Raw genomic sequence first — 15,087 nt, 5'->3', positions numbered from 1 at the left:
CAAACCCTTTAACCAATGAAATACAGTCCATTTGTTGCTTTACTGTCATACCATATATGCACAGAAGTGCCAAAGTCACGTTGTCACTTGCCGCTGAAGTCAAGGGATCATGTTGCATCTGTGCATGTAATTTTCATGTACATAAAAAAAAAAGTCACTATGTAACTTGTTACCAGGACAACATAACGTGCCAATGCTTTTTTATGCCACATGTGGCCCACATCTATGTGTCCTCATCCGAGACATATGGCAATGTCAATGGTGACCCAGAAGAGAGAGCTCCACCAATTTTAAAGGTGGTTTGGATATCGCCTGTCTGATGCTGTATTTTTGCCAAATATAGCAGATTACAGCCACATGTGTCCTAAGCGTGCCCTTTCCTACAAATGCTGGCCAGCTAGATAACACCAGCTAACTTGACAAGATAGCATACTTTTTCTGAGAGGAATTTTAAGTTATACTGATGAATATTCATAATTGTCACTCTCCAGTTAGCTAACATAAACCAATTTGAGAAGATTCTGAGATTAAACATGTTTGTCAAATCGTAATCCAACGTAATCACTCGTCATATAAGGAAATATTCATAGTCATTGCTGCCTAGCTAACTAGCAGCACGTGCTAATGCTGCTTTCAAACGGGGTCATGTTATCCATGTTTACAAAATTACAGAAGCATGGTCCACTCTAGCATTAACTACCATCTCTCTAAATTTACAGTTATGCTGTTAGAATACATTTATAGTAAATGAGTCGTTTGTCAACAGTTTAAGATGGTTTGCCGTCAGAAGGATTCTAACTGTTACTGGAAGGTTCTGAAAGATTCTTCTTGCATATTGACTGAAATGGGAACAGTTTTGAAGTCCCACATGTTCCTTAATTGGTCTTTTCCATACTTTTTTTTTTTTTTTAATTTATGTGTAGCCCCTATTGCTTTTGGTCCTCTAGGATGGCCATCAAAAACGACATATACACTTACTGTCCACTTTATTAGGAACACCTGTACACCCATTCATGTATGCAGTAATCTAATCAGCCAATCATGTGGCAGCATAAAATCATGCAGATACTAGAGTAGTTAATGTTCAAGATGCAAGAGCTTCAGTTAATGTTCACATCAAACACAGAACATCTCTGTGACTTTAACCATGGCATGGTCGTTGGGATGATTTGAGTATTTCAGATATTGCTGATCTCCTGATCGGCAGATTGGATAACTGCATAAAATGAGCAGGTGTACAGGTGTTCCTATTAAATTGGATGGTAAGTGTATTTTATTTGTATTAGTCAGGGTCTAACTTTCGAAGGATGTCCAGTCTGATATCTCCTCCAGCTTCTTCCAGTGGTGTGTCCCTCTGCTTTGTGGTCCTCGAGGAGAGTAAATCTGGACACCAACTATCCAACAGAAACAGTTTGTTTGTTATTTATGAACACATATCTTATGAACACACACCCATTACCATATTCTGATACACTATATGGCCAAAAGTTTGTGGACACCTGATCATCACACCACGTGGTTCTTCTCCAAACTGTTGCCACAAAGTTAGAAGCACACAGTTGAAAGAATAGAATGTATTTGTGTGCTGTAGCGTTACAGTTTCCCTTCACTGGAACTAAGAGACACAAACGTGTTCCAGCGTCACAACGTCCCTGTACACAAAGCGAGCTCCATGAAGACATGGTGTGTGAAGGTTGGACTGGACGATCTCGAGTGTCCTGTACAGAGTCCTGACCTCAACCCCACTGAACACCTTTGGGATGAACTGGAACACCGACTGCACCCCAGACCTCCTCAGTACCTGATCTCACTAATGTTCTTGTAGCTGAATGATCACAAACCCCCACAGTCACGCTCCAAAATCTAGTGGAAAGCCTTCCCAGAAGAGTGGAGCGCATTATAACAGCAAACACAGGGGGGAATAAATCTGGAATGGGATGTTCAACACACACATATGAGTGTGACTATCAGGTGTCCACATACTTTTGGCCATACAGTACATAATTACTTTAACCATTACTGCATAAGTGTCCTTCTATACATAACATTTAATATCGCGACAAATTAAGACGCGTGTCCACCATCTGGACAGACCGCATTGGTCACGTGCACTTAATCCTGATTGGTCCTCGGAAGAGGAAGTGCGTGTCACGTGACGCCTGCGCTTGTTGACCGAGAATCAGCTGATGATTTGAGGGACGTCTCTCTCCGTCACGATTTTAAACCTCCAGTGCGTTTAATTAGCTCCTGTTCACTTGCAGAAGGATTAAAAAAAAGTGGTCTGGAGCTCTAACCTTCGTGGTACATCTGAATTTGGAGGAGTTTTAAAAACATACACAGACAGCAGTCATGGCGCTCAGCGACGCGGACGTCCAGAAGCAGGTAATGATGGGATTATAGAGGGAAGTGTTACGTCATTAAACCTCATATTACTGCACTGAATAATTGCGTTCACACTGAATGAGCGTTATGGTGTATTTAAGTAATATTTAGTGCAATGTGTGAGCGGCTATAACCTTCAAAACCGTTATAGGGAAGGACACCGCCATTAATAGTGTGAGTGCGCGTGCAGCGCGCGTGCACGCACGCTTACATATTAGTCAGATAGAATTCATGGGATTTTTTCAACTTGCATTGAGTCAAGAAAGTCCTTTTCAACATATCCAGTTATAAAATATCATAATGAGTGAATGAATTTGATTAAAACCTGTTTAATAACCTCCAGATTGATAGACCCAGTGTTACCATGTTAAATCACTGAAACACACACACACACACATATATATTTTGCATCTGTTCAACCATTTACAGAATTAATACTAAAACATCTCCGTATATCTGTCCTGCACTGAAATCCCAGTGTATAGTCAGGCCAATATATTTCTCAGTTTTCCCTGATGAAAAACAAAACAAACAAACAAAAAAAAAAACGATCGAAACCATCATAGAAATTCTAATGGTTTCCACTACAAATTATGCTACAAACAATCAGTTAACCATTAAAACCATTACCAAATGTAAGAGGTGTTCAACCAGTCCTTAATGGCGTCCATAGACATAACAGTTTACCACTCAAAGGCAACAATTGACCAGTAGAGACCCACAGGGATCATTACTGTTTCCATTAAAACCATTACAATTCCTATTAAAGCCATTACACATTCTAGGAGTGTTTCTGTTGTGGTGTTTTTCCCCAGCAGGGTTAATCAAGCAGCAGACATGAAATCACGTGAAAAGTTATGAAATTCAGCACAGAATGTTTTTATTTATTTATTTATTTATTTATTTAAAAAAAAATTTTTTATAAACAAGACAACACTTTGTTGATCATGTTCAGACGTTACTTGATAAATACTTATCAGTCATCACAGCAGCCGGTTGACTTGATTTGATTTTAACTTCACTTAATATCTTCTTTCTCTGTTTCTCCTTGTCTCTAGATCAAGCACATGATGGCTTTCATCGAGCAGGAGGCCAATGAAAAAGCAGAGGAAATCGATGCCAAGGTAAACATCTATGATGGCCTGTTTCAAATACTTAAAAATCTTTTACTCACTATACGGCTATCTTTATGGCCGTTTTATTATTTGTATTTATTTATTTATTTATTTATTTATTTATTTATTTATTATATACAAGCTCAAGTTGTTCATCGCTAATTCTAAGCCTTAACAGGTTTGTTAAGCGTTACCCTTTCTCCGCAGGCAGAAGAAGAGTTTAACATCGAGAAGGGTCGCTTGGTGCAAACTCAGAGGCTGAAGATCATGGAGTACTATGAAAAGAAGGAAAAACAAATTGAGCAGCAGAAGAAAATGTGAGTCATGTCCTGCAGAACGCCGTGCCTGGGTAACTCCAGGATTAGACTGGAAATTTCTGCAGGTTCTGCTGCGTGTGTGTGTGTTTGTGTGTGTGTTTGTGTGTGTGTTTGTTTGTGTTTGTGTGTGTGTGTTTGTGTGTGTGTTTGTGTGTGTGTGTGTGTGTGTGTTTGTGTGTGTTGTGTTCACACTTTATTCTTGTTCCACAGTCAGATGTCAAACTTGATGAACCAGGCCAGATTGAAGGTGCTGAAGGCTCGTGATAACATGATCTCGGTCAGTGTAACTCTTTCTCAGGGCAGATTCGGACCCGACGTTTGCTAGTGTGTGTGTCTTTGTAACGGTGTGTGTGTGTGTGTGTGTGTGTGTGTGTTTGTGTGTGTGTAGGACATGCTAAGCGATGCACGTCAGCGCCTGGCTAATGTAGCCAGAGATCCAACCCGGTACTCAGCCCTGATGGACGGACTGGTGCTACAGGTAATATTCATGCACTGACGATCCCAAAGCCTCCTTCGTGTGAATGAATGAATGAATGAATGAATCAATCAATCAATCAATCAATCAATCAAACAAACAAATACACAATTTTATTTTTCCGATTGTTGTGAACAATACCAAGACTGCTTTTAGAATGTATAATTATTACATTTACAAGCTGGTATTGGACAATATAAATGTGGGTGTAGAATACAGATGTTCTGTGTGTGCTACACATGTATGTTGCAAAGGAACATTATTTAAAATGTATGCTGTTTAAATATTTACATTTCTGTATGCTATTCCCTTATTTCTACTGTAACAATGGAATTGTAATTAAATGTCTCCTTCGCGTCCCACATTATCAGTCAAATCGTATACCCGCCATAAGGTTTTAAGATTGGTGTTCTAGGTTAAATTTGTAAGGATAATGACGAGAACTTTATGACTTGTGTTTGTTTTTTTGTTTTTTTTTCTTCAGGGTTTTTATCAGCTACTTGAACCCAAAGTGATGATCCGTTGCCGCAAGCAGGACTTGCCCTTGGTGCAGGTCAGCTTTAACTTCACGAAGTGTATGAAGGATTTCACTTGTGATGTGATGCCGTTAAAAATCACGTCTCTCTCTTTTAACGTCAGGCTGCCGTGCAGAAAAACATCCCCATCTACAAAGCAGCCGTGAAGAACAATCTTGAAGTGCGGATCGACCAAGACAACTTCCTCTCTCCAGACACGTGCGTATCCGCTGTCGAGTGGAATTCATTTCCGCCGTTGGATTCTGAAGCAGCACGTGTAGTGTAACCGCGTGTGTTGGTGTTGTCTTTCTCTCTTTATAGCTCGGGTGGAATTGAGATCTATAATTCAGATGGCAAGATTAAGGTGTCGAACACTCTGGAGAGCAGGCTGGACCTTTTGGCACAGCAGGTAGAGTATCATGGAACCATGGAAATGGTGTTGTCATGGTGGTATCCGTCACAAGCTCTTTTTAATCCTTAGCTGATCATGCACAATCTGCTTTACTATCTTTCCAGGTTATCAGTAGTCAGGAGACATTAATGCATTGAAATATTGGTAGTGAATCTCAGTATAGAAGTCCGGTTTCAATTTCTTGAGGATCTCGGTCCGAGGCGTAAAAGCAGAACCTGACCGTCGGTGATATGACTCAGCCCTGTGCAACTGTCTAGTACCTTTGGCAGACGGTTTATTATCCAGACCGATATACAAATGAGGCAGAGTTATAAATATCCAAGCATCTAGCTGTTAACCTTCCCAACTAAACATGAACTTTCGAGTAAGTGCTAGTGCTCAGTTAAATTTCTGCATTTGCAATGACAGTCATGTAAAAAAAAAAAAAAAAAAAAGTACACCCCATGGACATTTTATTTATTTATTTTTACATATTTGGACAAGCAAACATTCGATCCTCTTTGAAATGGTGCCTATTAATGACGTTTATATAGTTGAACAAAACCACAAGGTTTTCAATCATTTATTCAACAGAAATATCAATAGATGTGGAAAAAGTAAGTGCACCCTTGGTGTCAGAAGCTGGTATTGCCCCCTTTAGTAGAAATAACTTCTCATAGGCGTTTTGCGTAATTGTCCATCAGGCTTGCTGGAATTTCTGACCACTCTTATGCAATGCTCTTTCAGTTGCAAGAGGGTTTTCATGTATATACTGACCATTTCAAATCCCCCCCCCGACAACATTTCAATGGGATTCAAGTCCGGGCTTTGACTAGGCCATTCCATAACCCTCCATTACTTCCTTTTGAGACTTGAGACAAACGGTCCGGTCCCTGAGGCAGCGAAGCAACCCCAAACCTTAACATTTCCACCACTGTGCTTCACAGTTGGTATGAGGTGCTTCTCCTGAACAGTTGTCTTTGGTCTGTGTCAAACATGTCTGCTGTTACTGTGGACAAACAACTCTTATCTTTGATTCATCTGTCCAGAGCACATTATTCCAAAAGGTCTGGTCTTTGCCTATATGCTCACTGACAAACTGTAGTCTTACAAAGCCTTTTTCTTGGCACGCCTCACATGCAGGTCAAATTTGTGCAATCTCTTTCTGATTATAGACGCATGCACTTTGACACCAGCAGTTGCAAGACTTACTAGCAGATCCTGTGATGAACTTTTGGAGTTCTCTGAGACTTCTTTTTACATCAGACGGTCTGCTCCTGGGCTGAATTTGCTGGGACAGCCAATCCTGGACAAATTGGTAGTCATTTGAAATCTGCACCATTTGTAGATTATGTTCCTTACAGTGGAATGATGTAATTCAAATAATCTGGAGATCTTTTTAAATCCTTTGCCGGACTCCTAGGCATCCACAATCCCCCCCCCCCCCCCCCCCCCCCCCCAAATGCCTTAAAGAACATTTTAGATCTTGGCATGATGACCCCACACACCTCAGTAGCAAAGGGAACACCAGACCGTAGATATGAGAGGGGTATAAATAAGACAGGTTCCACCTGCACTCCCTAATAGATTAAATAAAACAGAGAGACAGCAAATTGCAAAGACCATCAATAACAGTACAAACACAAAGAGATCGCCGGATGATGGAGACCTTCCCATGACTCAGATGCCTTGGAGAATAAATCTGATTTCAAATTGGATGTAAAAACGTCTGTTGTAGGAGATGACTTTATAAACAACGGTAAACTATTCCATAATCATAAAACAGCGACAGAAAACCATTAAACCTACAAGATGGGAGATGTGAAGTACCATGTAGAGCTTTAAAAACAAACATATCCTTCAATTCAATCCTGTATGATTGTGTATGAAGTGTATGCCACGTAAATTAATTGCATCTTTCTAATTCTCATAAGTCCTAACCCAGTTCTTTCCTTGACTTTCCTGCTTAGATGATGCCTGAAATCCGAGTTGCCCTGTTTGGTGCGAATCAGAACCGCAAATTCATGGATTAATCATCTCTGCGTGTGATCCCAGGAGCATTCAGGACCATAACAGAATGAGGGGAAAAAACACCCAGTATTTGTTTGTCTCCTCTTTTTTTTTTTTTTTTAAACTTTGATGTAAAAGACTGAATTCATGTGTCAAGTAGTATTTAACTTATGAATTGTATGTATATGTATGTGGTGTGTATTGTGATTCGTTGTTGCTGTTTGATTGGCTTTTCGATGGTACGCTTCTTATGTTTACAAGTGAGTCTGGATGGTTACACTCACGACTTGAATTCAAGACTTACTGATAAGTAGTAGATATTTATGACATTCCACCATATTTTGGTTTACATTTCAGTACACATTACAGGATTTCCTTTTTAAAGAGGGTTTTCTTGTTTGTTTGTTTTAACCCCTGTTGTCCCCTTTTGTGTAGATCATGTGCTGTATAACTGAAGAAAACATTTTTGTTGAAATGCTGAGATCACATGAATGTGGAAATAATATAAAGAAATAAAGAATATTCCACGACGTGCTGTCTGTTGTTGACTGTAAATGTATTGCTCAGTGTCTACCTCTCTGCTGAGCAACTCAAAATGGAGGACGTTAAACCGAAGAATGTGCAACTGTGGAATTTCTTTCAGACACGTTTTGGATCTTATGACTCGCTGTGTTCCTCTATTGTCAACGTACTTGGGAGAAATAATGGAGTGCCTTATTCAGCTGACCAATTGTGTTATTATACATTGGGGAAGTGAAATGTCGTGAGATGGGGCAGTTGTGTGGGAGGTTTAGTCTCTGCTCACATGCTTCTAGGTGACCAGCACTGTATGGCTCAGTAGTGAACAAAGGTTTAATGAAAGGTGCTGTCATTTCAAGGGTAAGTGTGTTTGCATATTTAACTTATATATATCATTTCAGATTTTTGCATCACTTGTGTGTGTGTATATATATATATATATTTTTTCCTTTATTTGGATGAAATCATGTGCAAGAGAATATATATGACTATAAAAGGAGACGGAGCACTTGTAATGTTATCTTAAAAGTTATTTCATGTTGTATCTTGCTATAAGTCTGTTTTGCATGAGAACATGGAGAACATGTCAAATGTTTAAACTGAGGAAATGTACCATTTAAAAAAAAAAAACAAACAAAAAAAAAAGGTAAATTTTGAATTCGATGGCTGCAACATGTCTCAAAAAAGATGGGACGGGGCAACAAAATGCTGGAAAAGTTAGTGTTACTGAAAAGAAACAGCTGGAGGTTAACTGGCAGCAGGTCAGTAACGTGACTGGGTATAAAAAGAGGATCTCAGAGAGGCCGAGTCTTTCAGAAGTAAAGATGGGCAGAGGTTCACCAATCCACTTTAATCGATTAATCAGTTTCTGTTGTTCAGCGAATGATCCACACACAATGACACATTTTACTGTTTTTTTTTTTTTTTTGCTACATAGTACAGCCATTTTTGCCTACTGTTGGTGTTGGATGGATGGGGACTTTAATTTCTTTATTTTTATATAATTTTAAGTCATATTACAATGTAAAACCCGAGAAGTTCATTTAACTCCAAAAATTTGAGGAAACTAATCACCTCAAAATTTTTAAGTTGATAAATAAAGTATGCCCAGTCCCCCCCCCCCAATTCATAAATCTCTAATGATGTCCCTGATGACCGTTATGGATGAGAATTGTAAGTAATGAATTACACTCCAGTTATGACTCTTTCACCCATTCTTCCAGACCATGAAGAGATTTTACTATATATCCTGCGGCACTACAGCTCTGTTGACGATGCTGATCGTAACCTCCGTGAAAGAGAGCATATGTATACCAGACCCTCATCAGAGAGAGCTTTTACTCCAAGAGGAAGCCTCCAGGCAGATCGGTGGCAGAGTGGAGCTCAGTGCAGCAGAGCGTCGGCTTGACTCCTCCTTGCGTAAACTGAAAGAGCAGGAGATAACGGCTCGACAGTTCCCTCCAGCTATGCACTTCTTTAAAGCAAAGCCCTACATCCAAAAGAGTCCTGTGTTTAAACTACTTCAAAAAATGCCAAAAGGTATTTTTGTGATTCTTTAAACGTTTTCCATAATCATTATCTAAACGTGTCCTCAAGGACCCTCAACCAGTCCACATTTTGGTTCTATATAGTTTGTACTATCTATAATGATACCTGATGCAGATATTAAGAAGGTTCCAGAGGACTGAATAGAGAACGGAGAACTAAGCAGGTCATGATCACAGCATTCTGCTGTCTGTTCCTTTAAGGTGCTATCCTACACATACACAGCTCTGCTCTGGTAAGCGTGGATTGGCTCGTGATGAACGTAACATATCGGCCTCACTGCTATGTTTGCTTCACATGGACGGGCCGCGCGCAGTTTGTATTCTCGGCACTGCGGCCAGTCAGACGTTTGAGTTGCTCTCGATGGAACCTGTTGGAGAACCTGAGGGCCACCATCAGTGATGTACCTGCTTTTGACAAGAGGTGATCTATAGCACGATGTTATTATAAAACATGACAAGCAGTGAATAGAGAGTGTTTTTTTTTATTTTTTTTTTTATAAAGTCCTGTTAGAGTGTGTTTCCAGATTGGAATAGTGATACTTCCAACTGTATGAACTGATTTAGTTGTTCAAAGAAATATGAACGTTGAATCGGTGCAGTCTTGTCCATTATAGTATGAACCATCTAAAATGTATTACATAAAGCCTGATCTTCTGAAATCCTACATATTCGTTCCTTCATACAATGGATATTAAACAAACAAACAAAAAATGACAGCTTTTTTTGGTGTATAAAAAAGGAAACCAAGGTAAATCATGTGAAATGTTTTAAATCATGTCCTAGCTGAAGGCCCATAACATGATGCTTCCACCACCATGCTTCACCATGGGTTCATTCTTTGGATGATAAGCTGTCTTGTTTGTACCCCAAACATACCTTTTAGAATGAAGCCCAAAATGTTCTACCACGGTCTCGTCAGACCAGAACACATTAACCACATAGTTTGGGGTGATTTAAACAGGATTTTCTTGAGAAACTGCTTCCATCTAGCCACCCTACAACAAAGCCCAGACATGTGAAGAACACGAGATTGTTGACTAAGGTCAGTCTAATCTTTTACACATTTTACTCTCAGTTTGATGCGGAACCTCACGCTGTTCACCGAGGACCCCGATGTGGCATACCCGACCCAGGATGACGTGTGGAATCAGTTCGAGCAAATATTTGCCTCAATCTCCGGGCTGATCACCTATGCACCTGTTTTTAAAGATTACCTCTACCAAGGCCTCCTACAACTCTACAATGACAATATCTTGTATTTGGAGCTGAGGGCTGGCCTGTCCAAGGTTGGTGAATATTTAGTATGATTTATTTAGTCATATGTAAAGACATATCTTAAAAAATGAAATCCTAACCATGAATTTCTACTGCAGACGTATGAACTTGATGGCACCATCCATGACATAGAATGGTCTATCCAAACCTACAAAAATGTAACTGAGCAATTCAAATTGGAGCGTCGAGATTTCATGGGGATTCGATTAATTGTATCTGTCCATAGGTAAGCTGACAAGGAATGACATTTTTCAAGTCGTTCTGCTACAGCAAGAAAGAGGGAATATCTTTTACCGTGGAGTTTAGCACTCCAGGACAATCCCAGAGACTTGAAAGCTGTTTTTTCAGAGTGCGGTGGCCTAAAAACTTCATGAAGATTCTTGATGTTGATTTTTTGTTGATGTTGATTTTCACTCATCTGTACATCTTGTGAATGTTTTGTTGGTTTGAAATGCATCTTTTCTGCTTCCTTGTACAGGTCACAGAATTTGTCGACTGTCAAAAAAGCAGTAAAAGACACCATCGAGATGCAAAAACGATATCCAGAGATCATCGCTGGCTTTGATCTGGTGAAATCCCTTACTCGGCTTTACGCCAAAACCAAAGTAGAAATACATCTGGTATTTTGTTTCTCTTACATGACCTTCATATAACTTTTAACCTTGGGATTATGTCTTGTTGTAGGTTGGGCGTGAGGACGGAGGAAATTCCATCTATTATTTTCGAGATGCTCTATCAGTTCCTGCTGAGGTTAAAGCGAAACTTTCCTACTTTTTCCATGCAGGCGAGACCGGTAAGTCTCATATGAATACATTACAGTTACAGTGTATATAACTCGCATTCAAATATTTACAGAAGAAGACATTTTGTTCCGATTTCTTTACAAATACCTCGCAACATCCCGCTGAAAAAAACCCCCAAAGATAAATCTGTGAAAAAAGAACTTGGTTGGGTAAAGGAGCACGTTTGTGATTTACACTGTGATTTTTACGGTGTCTTTTGTGGGAGTTATAGCCTGATTAGATATAACTTAATTCACTTTGCAGCTCTTGCTGTAGGCACAGTCCTGCTTAAACAACTGATCAGCCTGTCAGTCCGCCTCTAATCTTTGGAGAGAATTGGTAATAAGAGGCAACTTATAGGTTTACCCTCAATTAAAAAGGACAGACTAAGCCTACAGCCTACTGTAGATAACCATACGTTTGTAAAAAAAATTTTTTATTAGCGATACCTAGCATCACTAGCTAGCAGGAGCAACCACAAGCTTACTGAGGGCCAGGAGAGAAATAAATAAATAAATAATAAAAACAAAATGGACACCTCCTATTAGGCAACCATTAGAGCACGTCATCATGTTTCCTCACATGTAGGGGCACCTTAGCGGTGCACTGCATAACATATTCATATTCATGCTTTCTCACCATTTGAAGGGCAGTCATTAGGGCACTTGATCACATTTTATCTACGGTAGGTAGACCCCAGAGAGGAAATCAGGAGGGTGCACCTCGAGTCGTCCAGTGTTACCTAATTTAGTCCAGTTTTCTCCACTTACACAGGCTACATTCATGCAGTGTTTAAATGGTCTGGACTTATATAGCGCTTTTATCCAAAGCGCTTCGCACTGTTACTCATTCACCCATTCACACACACACTCACACATTAATGCTAGCAGAGCTGCCATGCGAGGCACTAGCTTGCCATCTGGAGTAACTTGGGGTTCTGTGTCTTGCCCAAGGACACTTCGGTATGTGGAGTCACATGGGCCGGGAATCGAACCGCCAACCCTACGATTAATGGACAACCCGTTCTACCACCTGATCCACAGCCGCCCATAGAATTGAATTGACCCTGGCGTTTACCATTGGTGTAACTGGACGTTCCTGTGAACACACCAGCTCCAGTATGTAATCTGCCTCAGTGTGTGTATTCCTGTCCACACACTCACAGCCAAGATCCTACAGCTCTGGATGTGCGCCGTAGATTCCTGCACCTTTTTTTAACATCTATTTGAATGATTGAGGCCCTGTCTGGGACCATCTCATGCTGGCTAAGAGCTCATGTCGACTTAGATGTGAAGGTCTGCATTAAGAAAATGACGGATAACAAAACGTCATCCAAATAGATGAAAGTGTCACTGGGAATAGTAGAAGTATCGTGTGATGGTACCAGGTAAATTTCATCAGAAATTCATCAGTCAAAAAAGAATTGTAAATAACACATTTGTACATAACCCGCTCCTTCCTTTACAGTCTTCGAGGATAGCGTCACCCGAACACCTTCTCAAATCCACCCTTACAGCTCAAAAAATTGGTGTATTGGTGATAAATCACCTATATTTAACCTTTAGTATAATGAAAGTCTCAAAGTTTGAACGTATATGGTCTCCCTTTCTGTCCAGTCTGATGTGGTCTACTTGATAGCTTCTACATGCGTACAGCATGCATATAAATACATCTGAATGGATTATTATTAATATGCTTAGAATTAGTGTTGGTTGCCTTGAGCAGTACATACACCATGAAGTAGAAGCCGCTGAATGTGGTTTTGTTTATAATTATACACTACTTGAAAATAGCTGGTGCCTTTTGATACTCACTTAACTATAAACTAATCCTCTACGGTTCAGGTGATACAAATATTTAATAGTTGACATACTTAATATAAACTATAATCCTGTTTATATTGCGTATATGTGTGTTTATAGACTTATACGGCACAGATGTAGACAGGAACATTCTGGATGCTCTGTTGTTCAACACTACGCGTATCGGGCATGGTTTTGCCCTGGCACACCATCCCCTGGCAAAAGAGCTCTCCAGAAAAATGGGCGTGCCAGTGGAAGTATGTCCTATATCCAACCAGGTATGGCCTCAGCACCAAATGTTTACAACAGGGAAGCACACAAATATCCCTATAGCTACTGAGCTAAATATGAATGCTTATTGTGTTTGTGTATTGTGTGCTTTGTTTAAATTATGGGTGTACTGCTTTCTTAGTGCTTTCCATTTAAATACCACTAAAATATCAGAATGGTTTTATTCACAAAATACATGCCGTGATTAGCCACATTCTGTATGAAGTCTGTTCACGAACTGATATAATTTCCAGTTTAATTAGCGTGGGTTTTTGAGATTAGCTTGAACATCTGTGACCTCACTTGACTGTGCCCAGCGTTTAAAGACATGTATTATAGGAATTGTCTACTCAGTGGTGCTACACTATAAGCCAAAAATATGTGGACACCTGACCATCACACCCGTATGTGATTCTTCCTCAAACTGTTGCTACAAACTTGGAAGAACTCAACTGTATAGAATGTATTTATATGCTGTAACGTTGCAGTTTCCCTTCACTGGAACTAAGAGACTCAAACGTGTTCCAGCATCACAACGTCCCTGTGTACAAAGCGAGCTCCGTGAAGACATTTTGTGTGAAGGTTGGTGTAGAAGAACTCGAGCGTCCTGCACAGAACCCTGACCTCAACCCTTTGGGATGAACTGGAACATCGACTGCACCCCAGACGTCCTCAGTACCTGATCTCACTAATACTCTTGTAGCTGAATGATCACAAACCCCCACAGTCACGCTCCAAAATCTAGTGGAAAGCCTTCCCAGAAGAGTGGAGATTATTATAACAGCCAAGGGGGACTACATCTGGAATGGGATGTTCAACAAGCACATATGGGTGTGATGGTTATGCTTTTGGTTATATAGTGTATATGGCTACGTGTCTTCCTCTTCACTAATGTCTTGATGGGTTTATATGTATTGTAGGTGCTAAAGCTGGTCTCAGATCTGCGCAATCACCCCGCTGCAGTGTTAATGTCAGAGGGACATCCCATGGTGGTGAGCTCCGATGATCCGACCTTGTTTGGCACTGCTGGACTCACCTACGATTTCTACGAAGCCTTTGTAGGACTCGGAGGTCTGAGTGCCGGTGTAGGCATGCTGAAGGAGTTGGCAACGAATTCGATCAGGTGGAAGGTTTTGCATTTATCGTTTAGACTAAAGCTCTTTCTTAACTTTGAAAGAAATTTCTGACTGACTTTTTGTTTGTGTACAGGTACAGTTCCTTGCCACCAGTGCTTAAGGATAAGGCCATGGCCTTATGGCAGGAAAAATGGAACAAATTTATATCACAGAATTCAGCATAGTTACAAAGAGTTGAAGAAAACAATTGAATTGAATTTCACACTGGGAAAAAAACAACCCCAAAAAAGACAAACTCTACACTGAAGCCACAGTTTATTGGAGTATTGTTGCAGAGATGTTTTGGCCATTTGACTAAATTCTGGACTTCAGGTTTTATATACATCTCTGTCACATGGGACTGGGTGATATAACGATATAGTGATAAATTGTTACAATATGCTTTTCTGAAATATCATGGATTTGTGATTTCTGCTTTATAATAAATTAAAATAAAAACTATTTCCAAAGTGACTGGACACAGCTGAATTTTGTAGTTAATCTTAAATCTTTAAAAAAAAAAAAGAAAAAAAAAAAGATTTATTTCTCCTTTTCAGTGTTAAATATATATA

The 15,087-nt window shown here is 39.9% G+C and overlaps 2 protein-coding genes across 2 annotated transcripts; both read left to right on the top strand.

Annotated features, from left to right (window-relative positions):
• Positions 1 to 2,309: 2,309 nt before the first annotated feature.
• Positions 2,310 to 7,735, top strand: atp6v1e1b (ATPase H+ transporting V1 subunit E1b; the record flags this gene model as incomplete). Its single annotated transcript, NM_001200535.1, is given in 9 exon segments — positions 2,310 to 2,382; positions 3,441 to 3,506; positions 3,705 to 3,814; positions 4,025 to 4,091; positions 4,203 to 4,292; positions 4,774 to 4,842; positions 4,929 to 5,023; positions 5,126 to 5,213; positions 7,166 to 7,735. Coding segments are annotated over 9 exon segments (681 nt in total). The 3' UTR covers positions 7,229 to 7,735.
• A 131-nt stretch (positions 7,736 to 7,866) lies between these two features.
• ada2b (adenosine deaminase 2b) lies at positions 7,867 to 14,990 on the top strand. Its single transcript, XM_017494470.2, has 10 exons — positions 7,867 to 8,084; positions 8,948 to 9,263; positions 9,473 to 9,692; positions 10,347 to 10,557; positions 10,645 to 10,772; positions 11,025 to 11,115; positions 11,231 to 11,339; positions 13,251 to 13,408; positions 14,321 to 14,523; positions 14,610 to 14,990. The coding sequence occupies exons 1-10, from the start codon at positions 8,061 to 8,063 to the stop codon at positions 14,698 to 14,700; spliced, it is 1,551 nt and encodes a 516-aa protein (XP_017349959.1). The 5' UTR covers positions 7,867 to 8,060; the 3' UTR covers positions 14,701 to 14,990.
• The last annotated feature ends 97 nt before the right edge of the window (positions 14,991 to 15,087 follow it).

This window comes from Ictalurus punctatus, chromosome 19 (genome assembly GCF_001660625.3).
Source record: "Ictalurus punctatus breed USDA103 chromosome 19, Coco_2.0, whole genome shotgun sequence".
Classification (NCBI taxonomy): domain Eukaryota; kingdom Metazoa; phylum Chordata; class Actinopteri; order Siluriformes; family Ictaluridae; genus Ictalurus; species Ictalurus punctatus.
Note: the sequence above shows the minus strand (reverse complement) of the source record. Positions and strands in the feature narration are given on the sequence as shown.